Raw genomic sequence first — 15296 nt, 5'->3', positions numbered from 1 at the left:
CACAGAGCCCAACGCGGGGCTTGAATCCACAAATGCAAGATCATGACCTGAGCCAAAGTCAGACACCTAACCGACTGAGCCACCCAGGTGCCCCCAAAGAGCTCGCAGTCTAAAAAGGAATGCTTCCCAGAGTGGCCAGCCCCACCACGCAGAGCCAAACCAGGAAAAGACTCAGCTCATAAGGGACTAATAGCCAGAAGTAACTCTTTTTTTTTTTAATGTTTATTGATTTTGTGAGAGAGAGAGAGAGAACATGTGCCAGCAGAGAGAGGGGGAAAGAGAGAGAGAATCCCAGGCAGGCTCTGTACTGTTAGCATAGAGCCCAAGGTGGGGCTTGAACTCACAAGCCATGAGATCATGACCTGAGCCGAAGTCAAGAGTTGGATGCTTAACCTACTGAGCCACCCAGGCGCCCCGGCCAGCAGCAACCCTGACTGAATGTTTTCATTGTCGGAAGCTGCACCCGGAAAGGTACTGCTTCCCTAGCAACCTGGAAATACACAGAAGCAGAGAGAGACATAGAAATGCCTCTTAGCATATTAGGGATGTCGCCCTTTTCCACCACGTTTTATTACTTTTAAGTTCCTCGCTCCATTTTGTAAAATTAGGGGGTGGTGGTGGGGTGGGACTGGCAGCAGAGAGAGATAATAAAGAAAGCTAAATTCCCAGCTGTAATATTTGAACTTGGAAGTAGCTAGGACACCATATTTGATTTCAGCTTAAGTAAGTCTCTAAGAAGACCTAACCTTGCCATACTCTGGAATGAGACAAGTGGATAATTAAACACTGCCTCTGGCATCCTCCGAAGTACATACCGTTAGCATATTCCTGATGACACAACTTCTAGCTCTTTCATTTGTCTTTGTCTTGTTTTCATTCATTCTGAATATGACTTAAAATAAAAAAAAAAAAAACCCTTGGACTAAAGCTTCATGTAGTTGGTCTCAGCTCAAGATTGCAATAGTTGAAAAGTTTGTGAGAAGTTGGCTTGATTATTTTTACACGTTCCGCTGTGAAAAGTACCTACTTTATTTATTTTGAGAGACAGAGAGAGAGAGGGAGAGAGAGAGAGAGAGAGAGCAGGGGAGGTGCAGAGAGAGGAAGAGAGAGAATCCCAAGCAGGCTCCAGGCGGTCACCGCAGAGCTCGATGCAGGGCTCAAACCCACGAACCTTGAGATGATGATCTGAGCCGAAATCAAAGAGTCAGACACTCAACTGCCTGAGCCACCCGAGCACCCCCAAAAAAGTACCTATTAAATATGTATATTCTAAAGAAGTATCTAATACATCCTCAGAATGTACTGGATTAAAATACCCTTTGTGGTTGTCCTCATTCGTTTCTCATCTCTTTTCGGTCACCGAAATTTGCCTTATTTTCAATTTGTGTCATTCCCAAAGCAAAGCCATTTTGCCTGTTATCTTTGGCAGGACCTCCTCATATTCTCTTCTCCTCTTGTAAAATTTTCTTTAACCATAATTTGCTACAGGACAAGATTTAAAAAAAAAAAAAAACCCAAAACTACTGCGGTGATGCAATTAACTCATTTTCAAGACAAAAATACTTCCGACGGCCAACTTCCATTGCCTAGCTCTTGCTAAGCAAGCCCAGATCCCTTATTCCTGCACAAGGCTATAAAAAGTAAAGTTACGTAGAAATCAAAAGGGAGTCTTGGGAGATCAGCCGGGTAGGCACTTACCAAGCACTAGTCCATCTCTCGGAAACTCCCATCTAGAGTCATAAGGCAGCTGCATCGGGTCCACATAAATATATTCATGTCCATCGGGGCTGATCGATTCAATGACCCTCCAACGAATTTCATACCTCGGTTTCTGTAAACGACCAGGACAACTAGCTGGTGAATTACCAAAGTCCAAAGGCACCAAAGCTTAACTACAGCAAGACGACCACACACAGTAGGACCGAGCGACACTTTCGTTCAACACGGAACGACCGAGCTCCTTCTCTGTGCCAAGCACGGAACTAGATTGCGCTTCTCCTTGTTCGTATCTTTCGTTCTCTGAAGAAAATATCTACCTGTTTCCAAATGACAACCAGGACAATGAGGGAGATGATCACAATCACCAGCAGGACCAGGACTGCAGCTGCCACTGTGAGTTCAGAACGCAGCGCTGGAGGAGAAAGAGGCATGGTGAAGAATTCGCACAAACGTGCCAGAGCGCAGGAAGGCGAGGGGGGTGTGCCTGGGCTGGAACTCTCACACCGCTGGTGGAAAAGCAGGAGGCTGCCTGGCTTATTTTAGGGACGGGCGATAGCATCTCTCCATCACCTACGCTCATGAAACCAGTCCAGTCTCTTCCCTTAGCAGAGAAAGGGACAATATTCAATCAACTCCGTGCAGGTGCACAAAACTGCGCAAAATGCCATACTTCCTCCAAGGGTGCCGCAGCATTAACATTCTAGACAGAATGTGAACTGGGAATATAAAGACTGACAAATGACACTGAATGCTGTGTAAGTTCAGTTTATTTTGAAAGGCTGCAGTGTGTTCCTATCACTTCTGGCTTCATTATTATTATTATTATTATTATTATTATTATTTGTAAGAATTCAACCTGTCTCAAGGGTTGTAAGGAGCAACAAGGCAGAAGATCCTCCTTCCCCCTCACCACCCCTCCCCTCCCCCCCTCAGACTAAAGAGACTGAGCAGCTCTCCTGTTAGACAAGCAAAATGCCTAGGATGCTTCTGCGAGATGCAGTTTGGGGTCAAAATCTGAAAGAAAAGGGCTCCCATATGGATGCCCAGAGAAGGCCCTTTGAGAGCATTCAGAGCTGAATTTCTGCCTTGGGGCCTTTATTCCTTTAGAACCCCCATCTGGGACTCGAAGTTCTGGCTGAGGGAGGAAGGGCTGAGCTGATGTCTAAGAGCAACTCACTGGGAGCCACCAGCTTCAGCTCTCGGTTCTCGGCTCCAAGAAGATTCTTGGCCAGGCATCGAACGGCGATGGTCTCCTCCACTCTGGTGAACGTCACTCGGCCCTCCACAGTACTCCTGTCCCGGCGGTGGACCTCCGTGATGATGTTCGAGATGTTGTTCGCCAAAACCGTCCATGAAGTTTCGTTATTACATCTGGAGAGAAAGAGGACATCAGTGTAGAGCCAATTATCGGGATAATGGAGGTGACTGAAGCAGTGAGACTCCTTTAAGGTGACAGGCAGTTCTGACCTTGCCTACATTTGGGGGTGCTACAGGTTGACTTTCTCATTTTATGCACATAATAACGCTAAAACTTGTTTGCACACGCCCAAGAGAGAATAACCTACAGGTGGATAAATGAAAGGTAACTGTTGAAACCTACACATAGGTCAACCTACAACTTAACTAACTTGGATTTAAATTAAAAAAAAAAAAAAAAAAGAATAGGGGCGCCTGGGTGGCTCAGTCGGTTAAGCATCCGATTTCGGCTCAGGTCATAGTCTCATAGTTCGTGAGTTCGAGCCCCGCATTGGGCTCCTGTGCTGACAGCATGGAGCCTGGAGCCTGTTCCAGATCCTCTGTCCCCCTCTCTCTCTGCCCCTCCCTGGCGCACTCACTCCCTCTCTCTCCTTTCTCTCTCTCTCAAAAATAAAATAAAAGCATTTAATGGGGCGCCTGGGTGGCGCAGTCGGTTAAGCGTCCGACTTCAACCAGGTCACGATCTCGCGGTCCGTGAGTTCGAGCCCCGCGTCGGGCTCTGGGCTGATGGCTCGGAGCCTGGAGCCTGTTTCCGATTCTGTGTCTCCCTCTCTCTCTGCCCCTCCCCCGTTCATGCTCTGTCTCTCTCTGTCCCAAAAATAAATAAAAAACATTGAAAAAAAAAAAAAAATAAAATAAAAGCATTTAAAAAAGAATAATTAAAAAAAAAAGTTGACTGTTAGGAAGCACACGAGGTAGAAATAAGTTCAATCAAATATAACTACCAATCCCAAGTCTTGACCCCATGAGCAAACGGAACAGTTCCACCTCAAGAATGTTTAGGGACACCTGGGTGGCTCAGTCGGGTGAGCGTCCAACTCTTGATTTAGGCTCAGGTTATGATCTCAGGTTTGTGGGATGGAGTCCTGAGATGGGCCCTGAGCTGACAGTGTAGAGCTTGCTTTGGATTCTCTCCCTCTCTCTCTGCCCCTCTCCTCCACTCACTCTCTCAAATAAATAAATTAATTTGAAAAAAATAATGTTTAACTCTCCCCATTTTCCACCCCTTGAAAAAGCCTGGCTCCGTCCTTTTCTCTCCCCTTGCACTGTCAACAGCCCGTGAGATGTCGCAAGGTTTGGAGTGATCCCTGGCTCAGTTACGAGACCTAGATTCCGGCTTTCGTCAAAATCTAAGTCCAGGCTCTCAGCCCCAAGAAGGGGAAGGTCCAGGGGTCTCAGCCTCCAGCAGAAACAGTCGAGGCAAGGCTTCTGAACACAACCAGTCACCACGGGTCAAAGTGTGACCATGTTGCTCAAGTGCCCATCACGGAAGGTTCACAAATGGGGGGTATAGGAGAAACCGGTGGGGTAACTCCTGCCAAACAGCAGGCAGGCAAATGACATGAGCAGTCACATGGGCACTATTTTCGTTTACGTTCCCATGCCAGTCTAGCAAGTATAGCAAATAAAGTTCACCATATAAGAAGTGAAAGGTGAAGTGGGCCAGGATAGTAAAAATCCTCTTATCGCTGTAGTCCTTTAAGTTCATCTTCTTTCCTTTTATTTCTTTAAATTTTTGTAAGCATTTTTAAATTTATTTTTAAAAGACAGAGAAAGATAGAGCGTGAGCAGGGGAGGGGCAGAGAGAGAGGGAGACACAGGATCCGAAGCAGGCTCCAGGCCCTGAGCTGTCAGCACAGAGCCCGACGTGGGGCTCGAACCCAGGAACCGTGAGATCATGACCTGAGCTGAAGCTGGATGCTTAACCAACTGACCCACCCAGGCGCCCCCATCTTCTTTTCTGATTAGGGACCTTTTGAGAATCTGGGGAGAGCCACGGACCTTCTCCTTACGTCTCTTCACAACCACACAAATGCACATGCATACATAACGTGCACATGTGCACATCAGGCCCAGGTTTCGAACCCTACCTTGTAGTTTATTGAGACTTAGGCCAAGTAAGAATCACAAATACAAAAAACAACAATAACAACAACAAAAAAAAACAAGAAAATGACCAGCAAGAGAAAGAAAATGCATTTGAAGTTCTTCCTATCAAGGAGGAAACATTCTGACCACACATGGAAAAGAAACATCTCGTTTCCATACTTCTTAATATCCTTGCAAATCATCCACTCGATATCGGGAAGAGGTGTCCCTTCTGCTGTGCATCTCACAGTCTGTCCCCCGGTGGAGCCATGGTGGTCGTCGACCAAGTCCAGAATAGACGAGGGAACTGCAAGAAGGGAAAAGAAATCAGAACGGGATGGCCTGTGTCCCAGAACTCCCCTGAAACACAAGTTCAGAACTTGTCCACGTGGCACTTGAACCTACAGAGCAAGTAACCGCCCAAGAAGGGGCTGAAAGCAATTTTGTGCATAATAATAACGCTCCAGTCTGGGCAGACCCACTTGGTTAAGAGCATTTTCACAGTTTCAGTGTTTGGGGATTTGTATCCTGTGGTGTTTGAAATCTGGAGTGAGGAAAGCAAAAAGCCCCTGTGGTTATTTGGCTTAAAAGGCAAAGAGGGCTCTTAAAATTGTATTACAGCTTGGGGTTCGACTAATGGATTCAGCTAGAGTATAATCTAAAGCAGCATCTACCAAAGTGCCTCTGTGGAATGTGACTACGTTTTAAAGATTAAAAAAAAAAAATTTTTTTAATGTTTATTTATTTCTGAGACAGAGAGAGACAGAGCATGAGTGGGGGAGGGGCAGAGAGAGAGGGAGACACAGAATCCGAAACAGGCTCCAGGCTCTGAGCTGTCAGCACAGAGCCCAACGCGGGGCTCAAACTTACAAACCGTGAGATCATGACCTGAGCCGAAGTCGGTCGCTCAACTGACTGAGCCACCCAGGTGCCCCTAAAAGACTTTTTTTAATCCATGATCAAATAATTAGATTTTTTTTTAAGATTGTATTTTTAAGTAATCTCTACACCCAATGTGGGGCTCAAATCCATGACCCCGAGATCAAGAGTTGCATGCTCTACTAACGGAACCAGCCAGGCGCCCCTGTGGTCAAACAAGCTAGAAATATGCTAACACCTCATCACAGATTTACTGCGAGGGTCAACTGAGCCCACCTAAGACAGTCCCTGGCACAAGGTAGGCACCTAGGTAAACAGGTGCTGAGCCTGAACATAAACAGACTCAGGCACTCCCTCCTGCTAAGGGCTATTGTCCAATATCTTCAAGGGAAGCTAAGCAAAAAGGCCAAAAGTCTCCGGAACAATCTAAAGATCATCTGGACAAAAAAAAAAAAAAAAAGCATCATTTTCCTCTTCCCAGAACTGGAGGTGCCAGACTGAGAAGCAGGTGGTGTTGTAACCTAGGAATTCCCCAGTCAGGGTGCTTCAGAGCAGAGCCGGGAACTTCCCAGAACTGCGTGAATTCATTAAGCCCAACAAAGCTTTCCCTGACACGTGACATCTACACCCCCTGCTTCTCCCATGAAGTGTTGCTTTTCTCTCCGTGACCTGGGCGAATAGTGCCAAACCCTCCCTGGGGGACACCCGTGCACTTATTCCCTGAGCTGACATTACCTTTGTACTGCCCTTACACACCTTGCGTTAAGAGTTCGAAAGTATAGCTCTTCACGTCGTCTTCATTTTGGACGACAATAGTGTAATGGCCGCTGTCTTCTTCCTTCGCACGGATCAGCTTTAATTTGCTTCGATACCTGACAAGAAAAATACTCTGTCTCAGCAGGTCGTAGCCAAATAGATTCCAGCCATTCAAGCAGTTACCACGTTCAATTTAAATTTTGTTTTTGTAAAAAAAAAAAAAGGAAAAACAACTTATTTTCTTGACCACATCATCACTTTTCTGGGATTTTCGATGCACTTTCTACATGTTGAAGGTCTGACTTATAGACACTTAATTTTTTTTTTTTTTTTTTTAAGTAGGCTTCATGCGCAACATGGAGTCCAACACAGGCTTGAACTCATGGCCCTGAGACCAAGACCTGAGGTGAGATCAAGAGTCAGACACTTAACCAACTGAGCCAACCAGGCACCCCAACACTTAATTCTTTTATTTTTCTTTTATTTATTTTTCTTTAACATTTATTTACTTTTTGAGGGAGAGAAAGACAGTGCGAGCAGGCAAGGGGCAGAGAGAGAGGTGTCAGCACAGAGCCCGGAGCCGGGCTTGAACCTACGAACTGTGAGATCATGACCTGAGGTGAAGTCGGACACTTAACCAACTGAGCCACCCAGGTGCCACCGACACTTAATTCTTAAACAGAAGACCAGACATCTTGAGATGAGGGATAGCTTATGTGGCTAGAACACTGATCAGCTCTGGTAAGGCCTGACTTCTGAATGAAAGTAGACATATCCCACCAACTTCCCTTTAAAATAAAAAAAAATCTTCATGTTTACCTTTTAAAAAACACTTGCTTCTCCTACATATCCATCGTTTAGGTGGTTCAGCCAAACAATGGGCCACCATTGGAAGAAACAATGAGGACATGGTCTATAAACTCATATGGAGAGGTCGCCAGGGTATAACATTCCTACTTGTTGGTATTTGCTTAAAGAAACTCTGGAAGGTTTCAGAAGAACCTAATGAAACTAACAGAGGTATTTCTCTGCGTGGGGAGGCAGGGGGACCTGGGAAAATGGTGACAGGAACGGAGTGAGGCTTCCTACAATGCACTGCCTTGATGTCCGAATGTTTTGAATGCACAAGATTCCATCACCTATTAAAAATAAATACATTAAGGGGCACCTGGGTGGCTCAGTCGGTTAAGCGTCCGACTTCAGCTCAGGTCACGATCTCGTGGTCCGTGAGTTCGAGCCTCGCATCGGGCTCTGGGCTGACAGCTCAGAGCCTGGAGCCTGCTTCTGATTCTGTGTCTCCCTCTCTCTCTGCCCCTCCCCTGTTCATGCTCTGTCTCTCTCTGTCTCAAAAATAAATAAACGTTAATAAATAAATAAATAAATAAATAAATACATTAAGAAACTCCATTTCTTCATACTTTACTAAAGGGAAGTCTCCCCTAAAGACTTCTTACGTGTGTTATAAATGACATTTGGCTCTATGTATGTACATCAATAAAGTACTGGCCCATTTGATTTCTTTTCCTTCTTTATAAAACATCACAGCAGGAAAAGGTAACGGGATGGAAGGGGGGAGAGTGCTGGTCAGGAAGCGAGGAGACCTTGGGCATTACTGCAATTCTCCATGCGTCAGCTCCCTTATGTGTAGCATGGGATAACTGTATGCATAGCGCACTGTCATTTTCAGAATTAGTTAAATGAAATTATATGTGTGAAAGCATCTTGAGGGCTCAGAAGTACCCTGTAAATGTCGAGTCGTCTAGCCCCAGGTGCTGGGCACCAGCACGGGGGGCAAGAGCACACACTGGGCTGGCTTTTCCTCTGCTGCACCATACTGGACAGGTTTCAGGCCTGGACTTCCTGAGTGAGTCCCCACAGGCGCTCCTGGCTACGCGTCACCGAACAGTCCTCTCACTCAATGCCTACACCTGCTCAGCCAAGAAAACTGGTGGATCCACTGGTTCTAAGCTTCAGGAAGCCAGACACCCCGACCTCACACTCCCTCCTCACACTCCCTGGCCCACAATGGGAACTAGTGGTATGTCCTAGAGGGACTCTTGAATCACTGTGACAGGCAGCTTTCCCGAACCTCTCGTTGGTGAGCTTTGCTCGGTCATTACTATTGATTATGGCTCGTGTATAGCACTCCTACAAGCGTCTAAGTGTTAGCCGTGCCAGAATTACCCTGTTCCTCTCTGGCCTCACACCTAATGGAAAGTTTAGCACTGCCCACCTCTTTGCACACCCTCATTTCATGTCATCAGAAAGCCTTCCAGATTCGGTATTCACCACTTTTTCCATCGCTGTTCCACAAAGGCTGTAAAATTCCGTTTTCTCAGATACCACTTCTCAACTGCACATGGGATTTAGTTCAGAAAGAAGAAAGCAAATCCCAAGATTAAGTGAACGGACGAGAAGGGTTCTTCCCCTCTTCCCTGAAGGCTGGAAATCGAGGACTGCCCTGTGTCTCCCTAGGACGGCTTCTGAGGACGGCACAGCGTGGGAGTAGCTGGTCCCTCAAGATGTACTTGCTGCTCTGGGATTCTAATCAGAGCTTAAAACTAATCTTCGAGGGACCTCACAATGTCATCAGGTCTAATTCCTTGCCTTGAAGCACATAAGGTATTATTAATGGGAATGCAAGCTGGTGCAGCCACTCTGGAAAACAGTATGGAGGTTCCTCAAAAAAATAAAAATAGCACTACCCTACGACCCAGCAATTGCACTACTAGGCATTTATCCATGGGATACCGGTGTGCTGTTTCGAAGGGACACATGCACCCCCATGTTTATAGCAGCCCTATCAACAATAGCCAAAGTATGGAAAGAACCCAAATGTCCATCGATGGATGAATGGATAAAGAAGATGTGGTATGTATATATATACAATGGAGTATTACTCGGCAATCAAAAAGAATGAACTCTTGCCATTTGCAACTACATGATGGAACTGGAGGGTGTTATGCTAAGTGAAATTAGTCAGTCAGAGAAAGACAAAAACCATATGACTTCACTCATATGAGGACTTTAAGAGACAAAACAGATGAACATAAGGGAAGGGAAACAAAAATCATATAAAAACAGGGAGGGGGACAAAGCAGAAGAGACTCATAAATATGGAGAACAAACTGAGGGTTACTGGAGGGGTTGTGGGAGGGGGGGATGGGCTAAATGGGTTAAGGGCCACTAAGGAATCTACTCCGGAAATCATTGTTGCACTATCTGCTAACTAATTTGGATGTAAATTTAAAAAAATAAAAAGTAAAACAAATTAATTAAAAAAATAAAAAATAAATAATAAAATAATAAAAATTAAAAAATAAGGTATCATTTACCCTACCTTACAGAGGAGGAAACTGAGGCTGAGGTGACTTAACTCCACCCCTAGTTAAGAGATGAGAGCGGCATACTATTTTATCAGAGGGCAGGGATCCAAACTATAGTCGTTGTACATTTTCTCCAAACCAAATCTGGCCAGACTCTACCCTTATTTCCGGTGGAGGCCTCGCTAGGGCAGATGTGTTTCAAATTAAACCAGTGATGTTTTGTTTCATGTAGGTTTATGTGATAGTGGCCTCGTCACTGGAATCACCAACATGTCTAGCTGCCACACAGATGGGGGATGTCATGGAATGTATTCAATCCAAGTGGGTCCAATTTTATGTTCCTCCCTCCATCCCTTCCCGGAGGCAGGAAACGGTCTTTCATTGGGAACAGAGCTTTTCAGTTCTTTCTTCTTATTTTATTAAGTATTTACCAGCATAGTATTACCACATGGCAACGTGACCACCAAAGGTACCTGATTCCAAGGGTCTCCCGTGCTGGTTCGTTACATCTCCTAGACTGATTCTCGGTTTGTGCTGCGAAACACGCGCGAACCTCGCTCTGTCTACAGACACACCATAAAGAGGACAGGCGTACGTGGGAAGGGTGTTTCTTTACCTTATTTCCTGAATCTTTTCTATGTCGGTGGTGATCTCCGTGAGATTTTCAATCAGAGTCAGGTTGTCCTTCAGCCAGGATATCCTGGGAGGGGGGTAGGCCTGCACGTCCACCACGAAATGTTTGACTTCATGCAGGTCAACAGCCTCCAACGGGCTGAAGTTGGGTTTGATTTCAATGAACCCTTTCTCTGTACAGGGAAGAGTTTCCATTAAGTAACGATTACCACATGATCGATCCTGAGCAGCCCGGACGACTGACATTTTAGAAAGCAGAATGTACCATGGACGGAAATGGTGACTTTCTTCATCTCTTTGACCTCCTTGGTGGCCTGGCGGGCAGCACATTCATAATCTCCACTATCCTTCACCGTGGCCTCGGGGACCGTCAGCGTGTAAACCAGTTTGATGGACGGGACCTTGATCTCCTCCAGCATCGTGATGCCTTTGCCTTTCTACAATACAGCAGAAGGGGAGGAAAACCAACTTTAAAAAGCTAGCTCCTGAGAGTGAGGCCTCATGGAAAGTCTGGACTCTGCGTGGTGATGGGGCACCGGTATAGACTCCCAGATGGTAATGTACTACCCTGTAGGGATGCTGATAAGGGGGGAAGCTGTGCATGCGTGGGGCAGGGGCTATATGGAAAATCTCTGTACCGTCCACTGAATTTTACTGTCAACCTAAAACTGCTCTAAACAATAAAGTCTGACAAAAAAGATTCTTTTTTAAGCTAACTCCTTAGAAAATCATGTTTTAAGAGGACATTCAATGGCACAGTAAGGTGTTTGTGGTATACCACCGAAGGAAAAAGGATCTAACAAAGTACTATTTAAAGCATAATACCCATTAATGGCCACATGCATTTTGTATACAAAGTACTGAAAGGATTTATCTCCCTGAAATATTAACGGTGATGTTCTGGGAAGTGGCTTTTCCTCTGTTTCTCTGAATTTTCTAATATTATAATAATAAACCTGCATGATTTATGATCTGATGAAAACTTTGTGTTACAAAGCAATACTGTGCTTATGTATTTTTTTGGTCCAAATATAGCAGGTACTGTGGTTTGGGGGTGGGAGTGGGGGGAAATGTCTCTCTCCAACAAATAAAAAGAAACGCTTATGTTTTAAGGATTAAGGGCAATCAAGTGTGAACGGTAAAATAAAAACGCCTCATATTTCAGAGAAGAGGTACACATATTGGACTATGAATGTCTCTTCAATGCACGAGGTCTATGTGAAGGTAGTAGGTGAAAATGTGATGTGATAACGGTAATATGTGAAAATGCCCAACTTCCAGTCAGATGCCCCAGAGAGAAAGGAAGGAGGGGGCAGTAAGAGCACAGGGGAGAAAAACGGATAAAAGGAGAGAAGCTCTCAATTGCCAAAAAGAGCAGGGAGCAGAAATTTGCAAATCAGGACTGAAGGGGAAAAAATACATATTGTATACATATATATACACATATACATACCCATATATACACATATAATCATATACAAATATATACATGGTTTTTGCTCTCCATGAGGCTGCTGCATTAAGCCCTGTTGATCATCACTCCATTGGACAGTCACAGCCATTTACACTCGGTTCTCTTGTACACTTATCACAATGCGTCAGAATGAATGAGTCCCTGTGTGTGTAAATCCCCAGGGACCTAGAGCTGGCATGTGGTTCCCCTTTCCCCAATTCTGTCCGCACTCCTCCCTCCTCTGGTGCATGGGCCAGCTTCTAGCAGAGTGTTTGGGATTTAGCAAACATTCCTCAATCGTTGCCTAATGATTCAAGTTAAGCCTGCTCACTGAAGGCAGGCCATGCAAAGAAAGACCAGGCCAAAAGGAGCGAGAACAGCGTCCTGGGTGGCAAAGAAGCAGAAACGAAAGGGGGCAGGCCATCGACATTATCAAATGCCTCAAAACCCAAAAGGATGGGAGCCAAGAAAATGGGAATTAATGACTCTCTCAGCAGTTCATAAATTGTAAAAGCCACCCCCTTTTGCTTTTCTAATTTTTTGGTTGTTAAGTTGTAGCCATAGAGCTTTCCTATTAATTTCTAACTTATGAATAAGAAGGCTGAGGGTGCAACCTTTATGCATTCTGAAGGGTCTGGTCCAGCTTTTATCTCAGCCTCTTCCATTGCCCGAAAAGCCAGAAAGTCATCTAGACAAATGGGCTCACTACAGAGGCGGCAAGCTGAGGTCTGGAGAAGCTCATGTCCTGCCCTGGCAGTGACGGGTCTTTTGAGTCCTACTGTGCCCCACCCCGTTCCACCAGGAGCCCAGAAGCTACCTACCACTTCTCCAGGGTAAGTCCACTGAAGGTCAACCACCTCGTTGTTAAAGACGGCGCAGGTGACCACAATCGTCTCCCCTGACTTATACACAGTTTTGAGAGCTTCCATTTCTAGATCAAGTTCTGATGTTGCTATTTAAAAAAAGAATAAACACAAGGACCTCAATACCCACAGTATAGTTAGAATCTTCTAAGGTTGGGGTTTCTTTTTTAAAAAGAAATGAAAAATAATTTTCAAACCACTGTGATCAAGAAGAAACTTTTGAAGTCTCAGGAGCCTTGATTTTATGTTGGCATACACAATCTGGCATATAGTTATAAAATAACACACTTACACATACACACGTACACACAAATACCTACATACAAAACGGTAACGATAGTAAAAGTAAATTCCAATTTAACAGAACATCACCTTCCTTAGCATTGGGGTCAATGATGGCTTTCCTCTTCTGCAATCACCTTTATGGATGTATTTATTCATTTACTCAACCAATCTTTACTGTGCTCAGGGCACTCCTACCCTACCCTTTCTCTCCTCTCTCCCACCCTCCTACCCGGCTATTCTCAGCCCTCTTCTAGAACCTACCACAGTGCTGGCATAAAATAAGCCCTTACCGAGAGTCCAATGGCCCTCTGCTGCTGCCTTCTTGCACGTGAGTGTTCAATAATCTGCTGCCCCAAACGTGTATTATACCCTCCATTCACATTAACCACCCACATCAAAGGGGTGACTGTAATCACAAGCTTTTCTCAAAATCAAAATCACTTTTCTTAAGTTACTAAAGTTAATCTAGGCATCCACCTCCCACAGGTATGTGTTTGTTTTTAGGTCCTCTGTGGCCAGGAATGTGGGTAAAACAGTAAGAGGCTTATGCAAGAAAAGAATTCCTTACAGTATTTTGAAGTCAACTGGTGAAATATGAAATCTTACGGTAGCAAAGAAGCTCTTGTTTTTAGTAATGCCACACTTAGTATGATTATAGCCACAGAGGGCAGCCTAATGTACGGTAAATGTGGGGTCCTAAATATTTGGGTCCTAAATCCCCAAATACTCAGGGTCTCCATCACCAGGGACTGTGATTTTTTTTTTAAATCATATATACATCTAATTATTTTGCCTTTAACTCTTCTTTAAAGGAGGAGAGAGAAGGTACAAGTACCTTTTAAAGCATAAACATTAAATGGGATGGTCTGGAACTTCTTCCCGCTGACTGTGGCTTCGCAGATATAGGGCCCGACGCTGAAGGTCCCATTAAAGCCCTGTCTGCTGTCATAGGAGGCGTGTACCACCCCGTCACTGCTGCGTAAGGTAACCGGAGTCTTGGGATCAGTTGTGCGACAAGGTATGATGGCAGAGTCATCGTCCTCCACGATAACTAAATAATCTGTCATTCCTAGAGGTACGAAGGCTACGTCTGGGTCTGTGGTTTTGAAAAGAAAGAAAAACATGTTAGGCATTAACTTCACCTTTACACACACATACAGAAAAATCATCCCGCTGGCCTGAGTCACATTAGGTATGAATTCTGCCTTCACATATATCCAGACTTGTCCCCACGCTGACATTAATCATCATCACAGCTAGAAGGTGATTTTAAAGCATGAATAACAGGGGGTGCCTGGGTGGCTCAGTTAGATAAGTGTCTGACTTCAGCTCAAGTCATGATCTCACAGTTCATGGGTTCAAGCCCTGTGTCAGGCTCTGCGCTGGAGTCTTCTTCAGATCCTGTGTGTGTCTCTCTCTCTCTGCCCCTCCCCTGTCTGCTCCTGCTCTCTCTCTCTCAAAAACAAACATTTAAAAATTTTTTTAAAAATAATAAAATAAAACAAAAAATAAAGTATGAACAACACCAAATTGCCTATACTCCAATAAAAAAGACTGGTGATAAATATAAATATGTTGCAATCAAAATTTAAACACTACTAAAAACACGATCAATAATCAAGTCTATTCAAAACAAGAGAAAATATTCATGATTTCAAAAATTCTTATTGCCTATAGGTAGTATCATTGAAAAGCAATACTGAAAGTTGTCTATTAAAAAATAATCTATCAATGGGGCACCTAGGTGGCTTAGTCCATTAAGGTTTGGCTCAGGTCATGATCTCGTGGTCCATGAGTTCGAGCCCTGTGTCAGGCTCTGTGCTGACAGCTCAGAGCTTGGAGCCTGTTTCGGATTCTGTCTCCCTCTCTCTCTACCCCTCCCCTGTGTGTGCACTCTTTTCCTCTCTCAAAAATAAGTAAATAAACATTAAAAATAAATAAGTAATAATCTGTCAAGTAACAAATAAAATTTATAATTCCATAACCTGAGAATTTTATTTTCAAAAGAAAGCCAGCTATGGAGGCTACCACGGTACA

At 44.5% G+C, this 15296-nt stretch overlaps 1 protein-coding gene across 4 annotated transcripts in view; it reads right to left on the bottom strand.

Moving 5' to 3' along the window:
- The window catches only part of PDGFRA (platelet derived growth factor receptor alpha), a 51006-nt gene that overhangs the window by 20345 nt on the left and 15365 nt on the right, over nt 1-15296 (bottom strand). For all 4 annotated transcript variants that reach the window (XM_060654995.3, XM_060654997.3, XM_060654996.3 and 1 more), the window contains exons 4-12: nt 14095-14355; nt 12933-13063; nt 10924-11095; nt 10642-10831; nt 6700-6815; nt 5245-5371; nt 2897-3090; nt 2037-2131; nt 1699-1831 (exon numbers count right to left, since the gene is read on the bottom strand). In XM_060654995.3, coding sequence (XP_060510978.1) covers nt 1699-1831; nt 2037-2131; nt 2897-3090; nt 5245-5371; nt 6700-6815; nt 10642-10831; nt 10924-11095; nt 12933-13063; nt 14095-14355 — 1419 coding nt within the window. The remainder of the gene's footprint in view (nt 1-1698; nt 1832-2036; nt 2132-2896; nt 3091-5244; nt 5372-6699; nt 6816-10641; nt 10832-10923; nt 11096-12932; nt 13064-14094; nt 14356-15296) is intronic.

This window comes from Panthera onca, chromosome B1, assembly GCF_046562875.1.
Source record: "Panthera onca isolate mPanOnc1 chromosome B1, mPanOnc1 haplotype 2, whole genome shotgun sequence".
Lineage (NCBI taxonomy): Eukaryota > Metazoa > Chordata > Mammalia > Carnivora > Felidae > Panthera > Panthera onca.
This window is presented reverse-complemented; position numbering and strand designations above follow the sequence as displayed.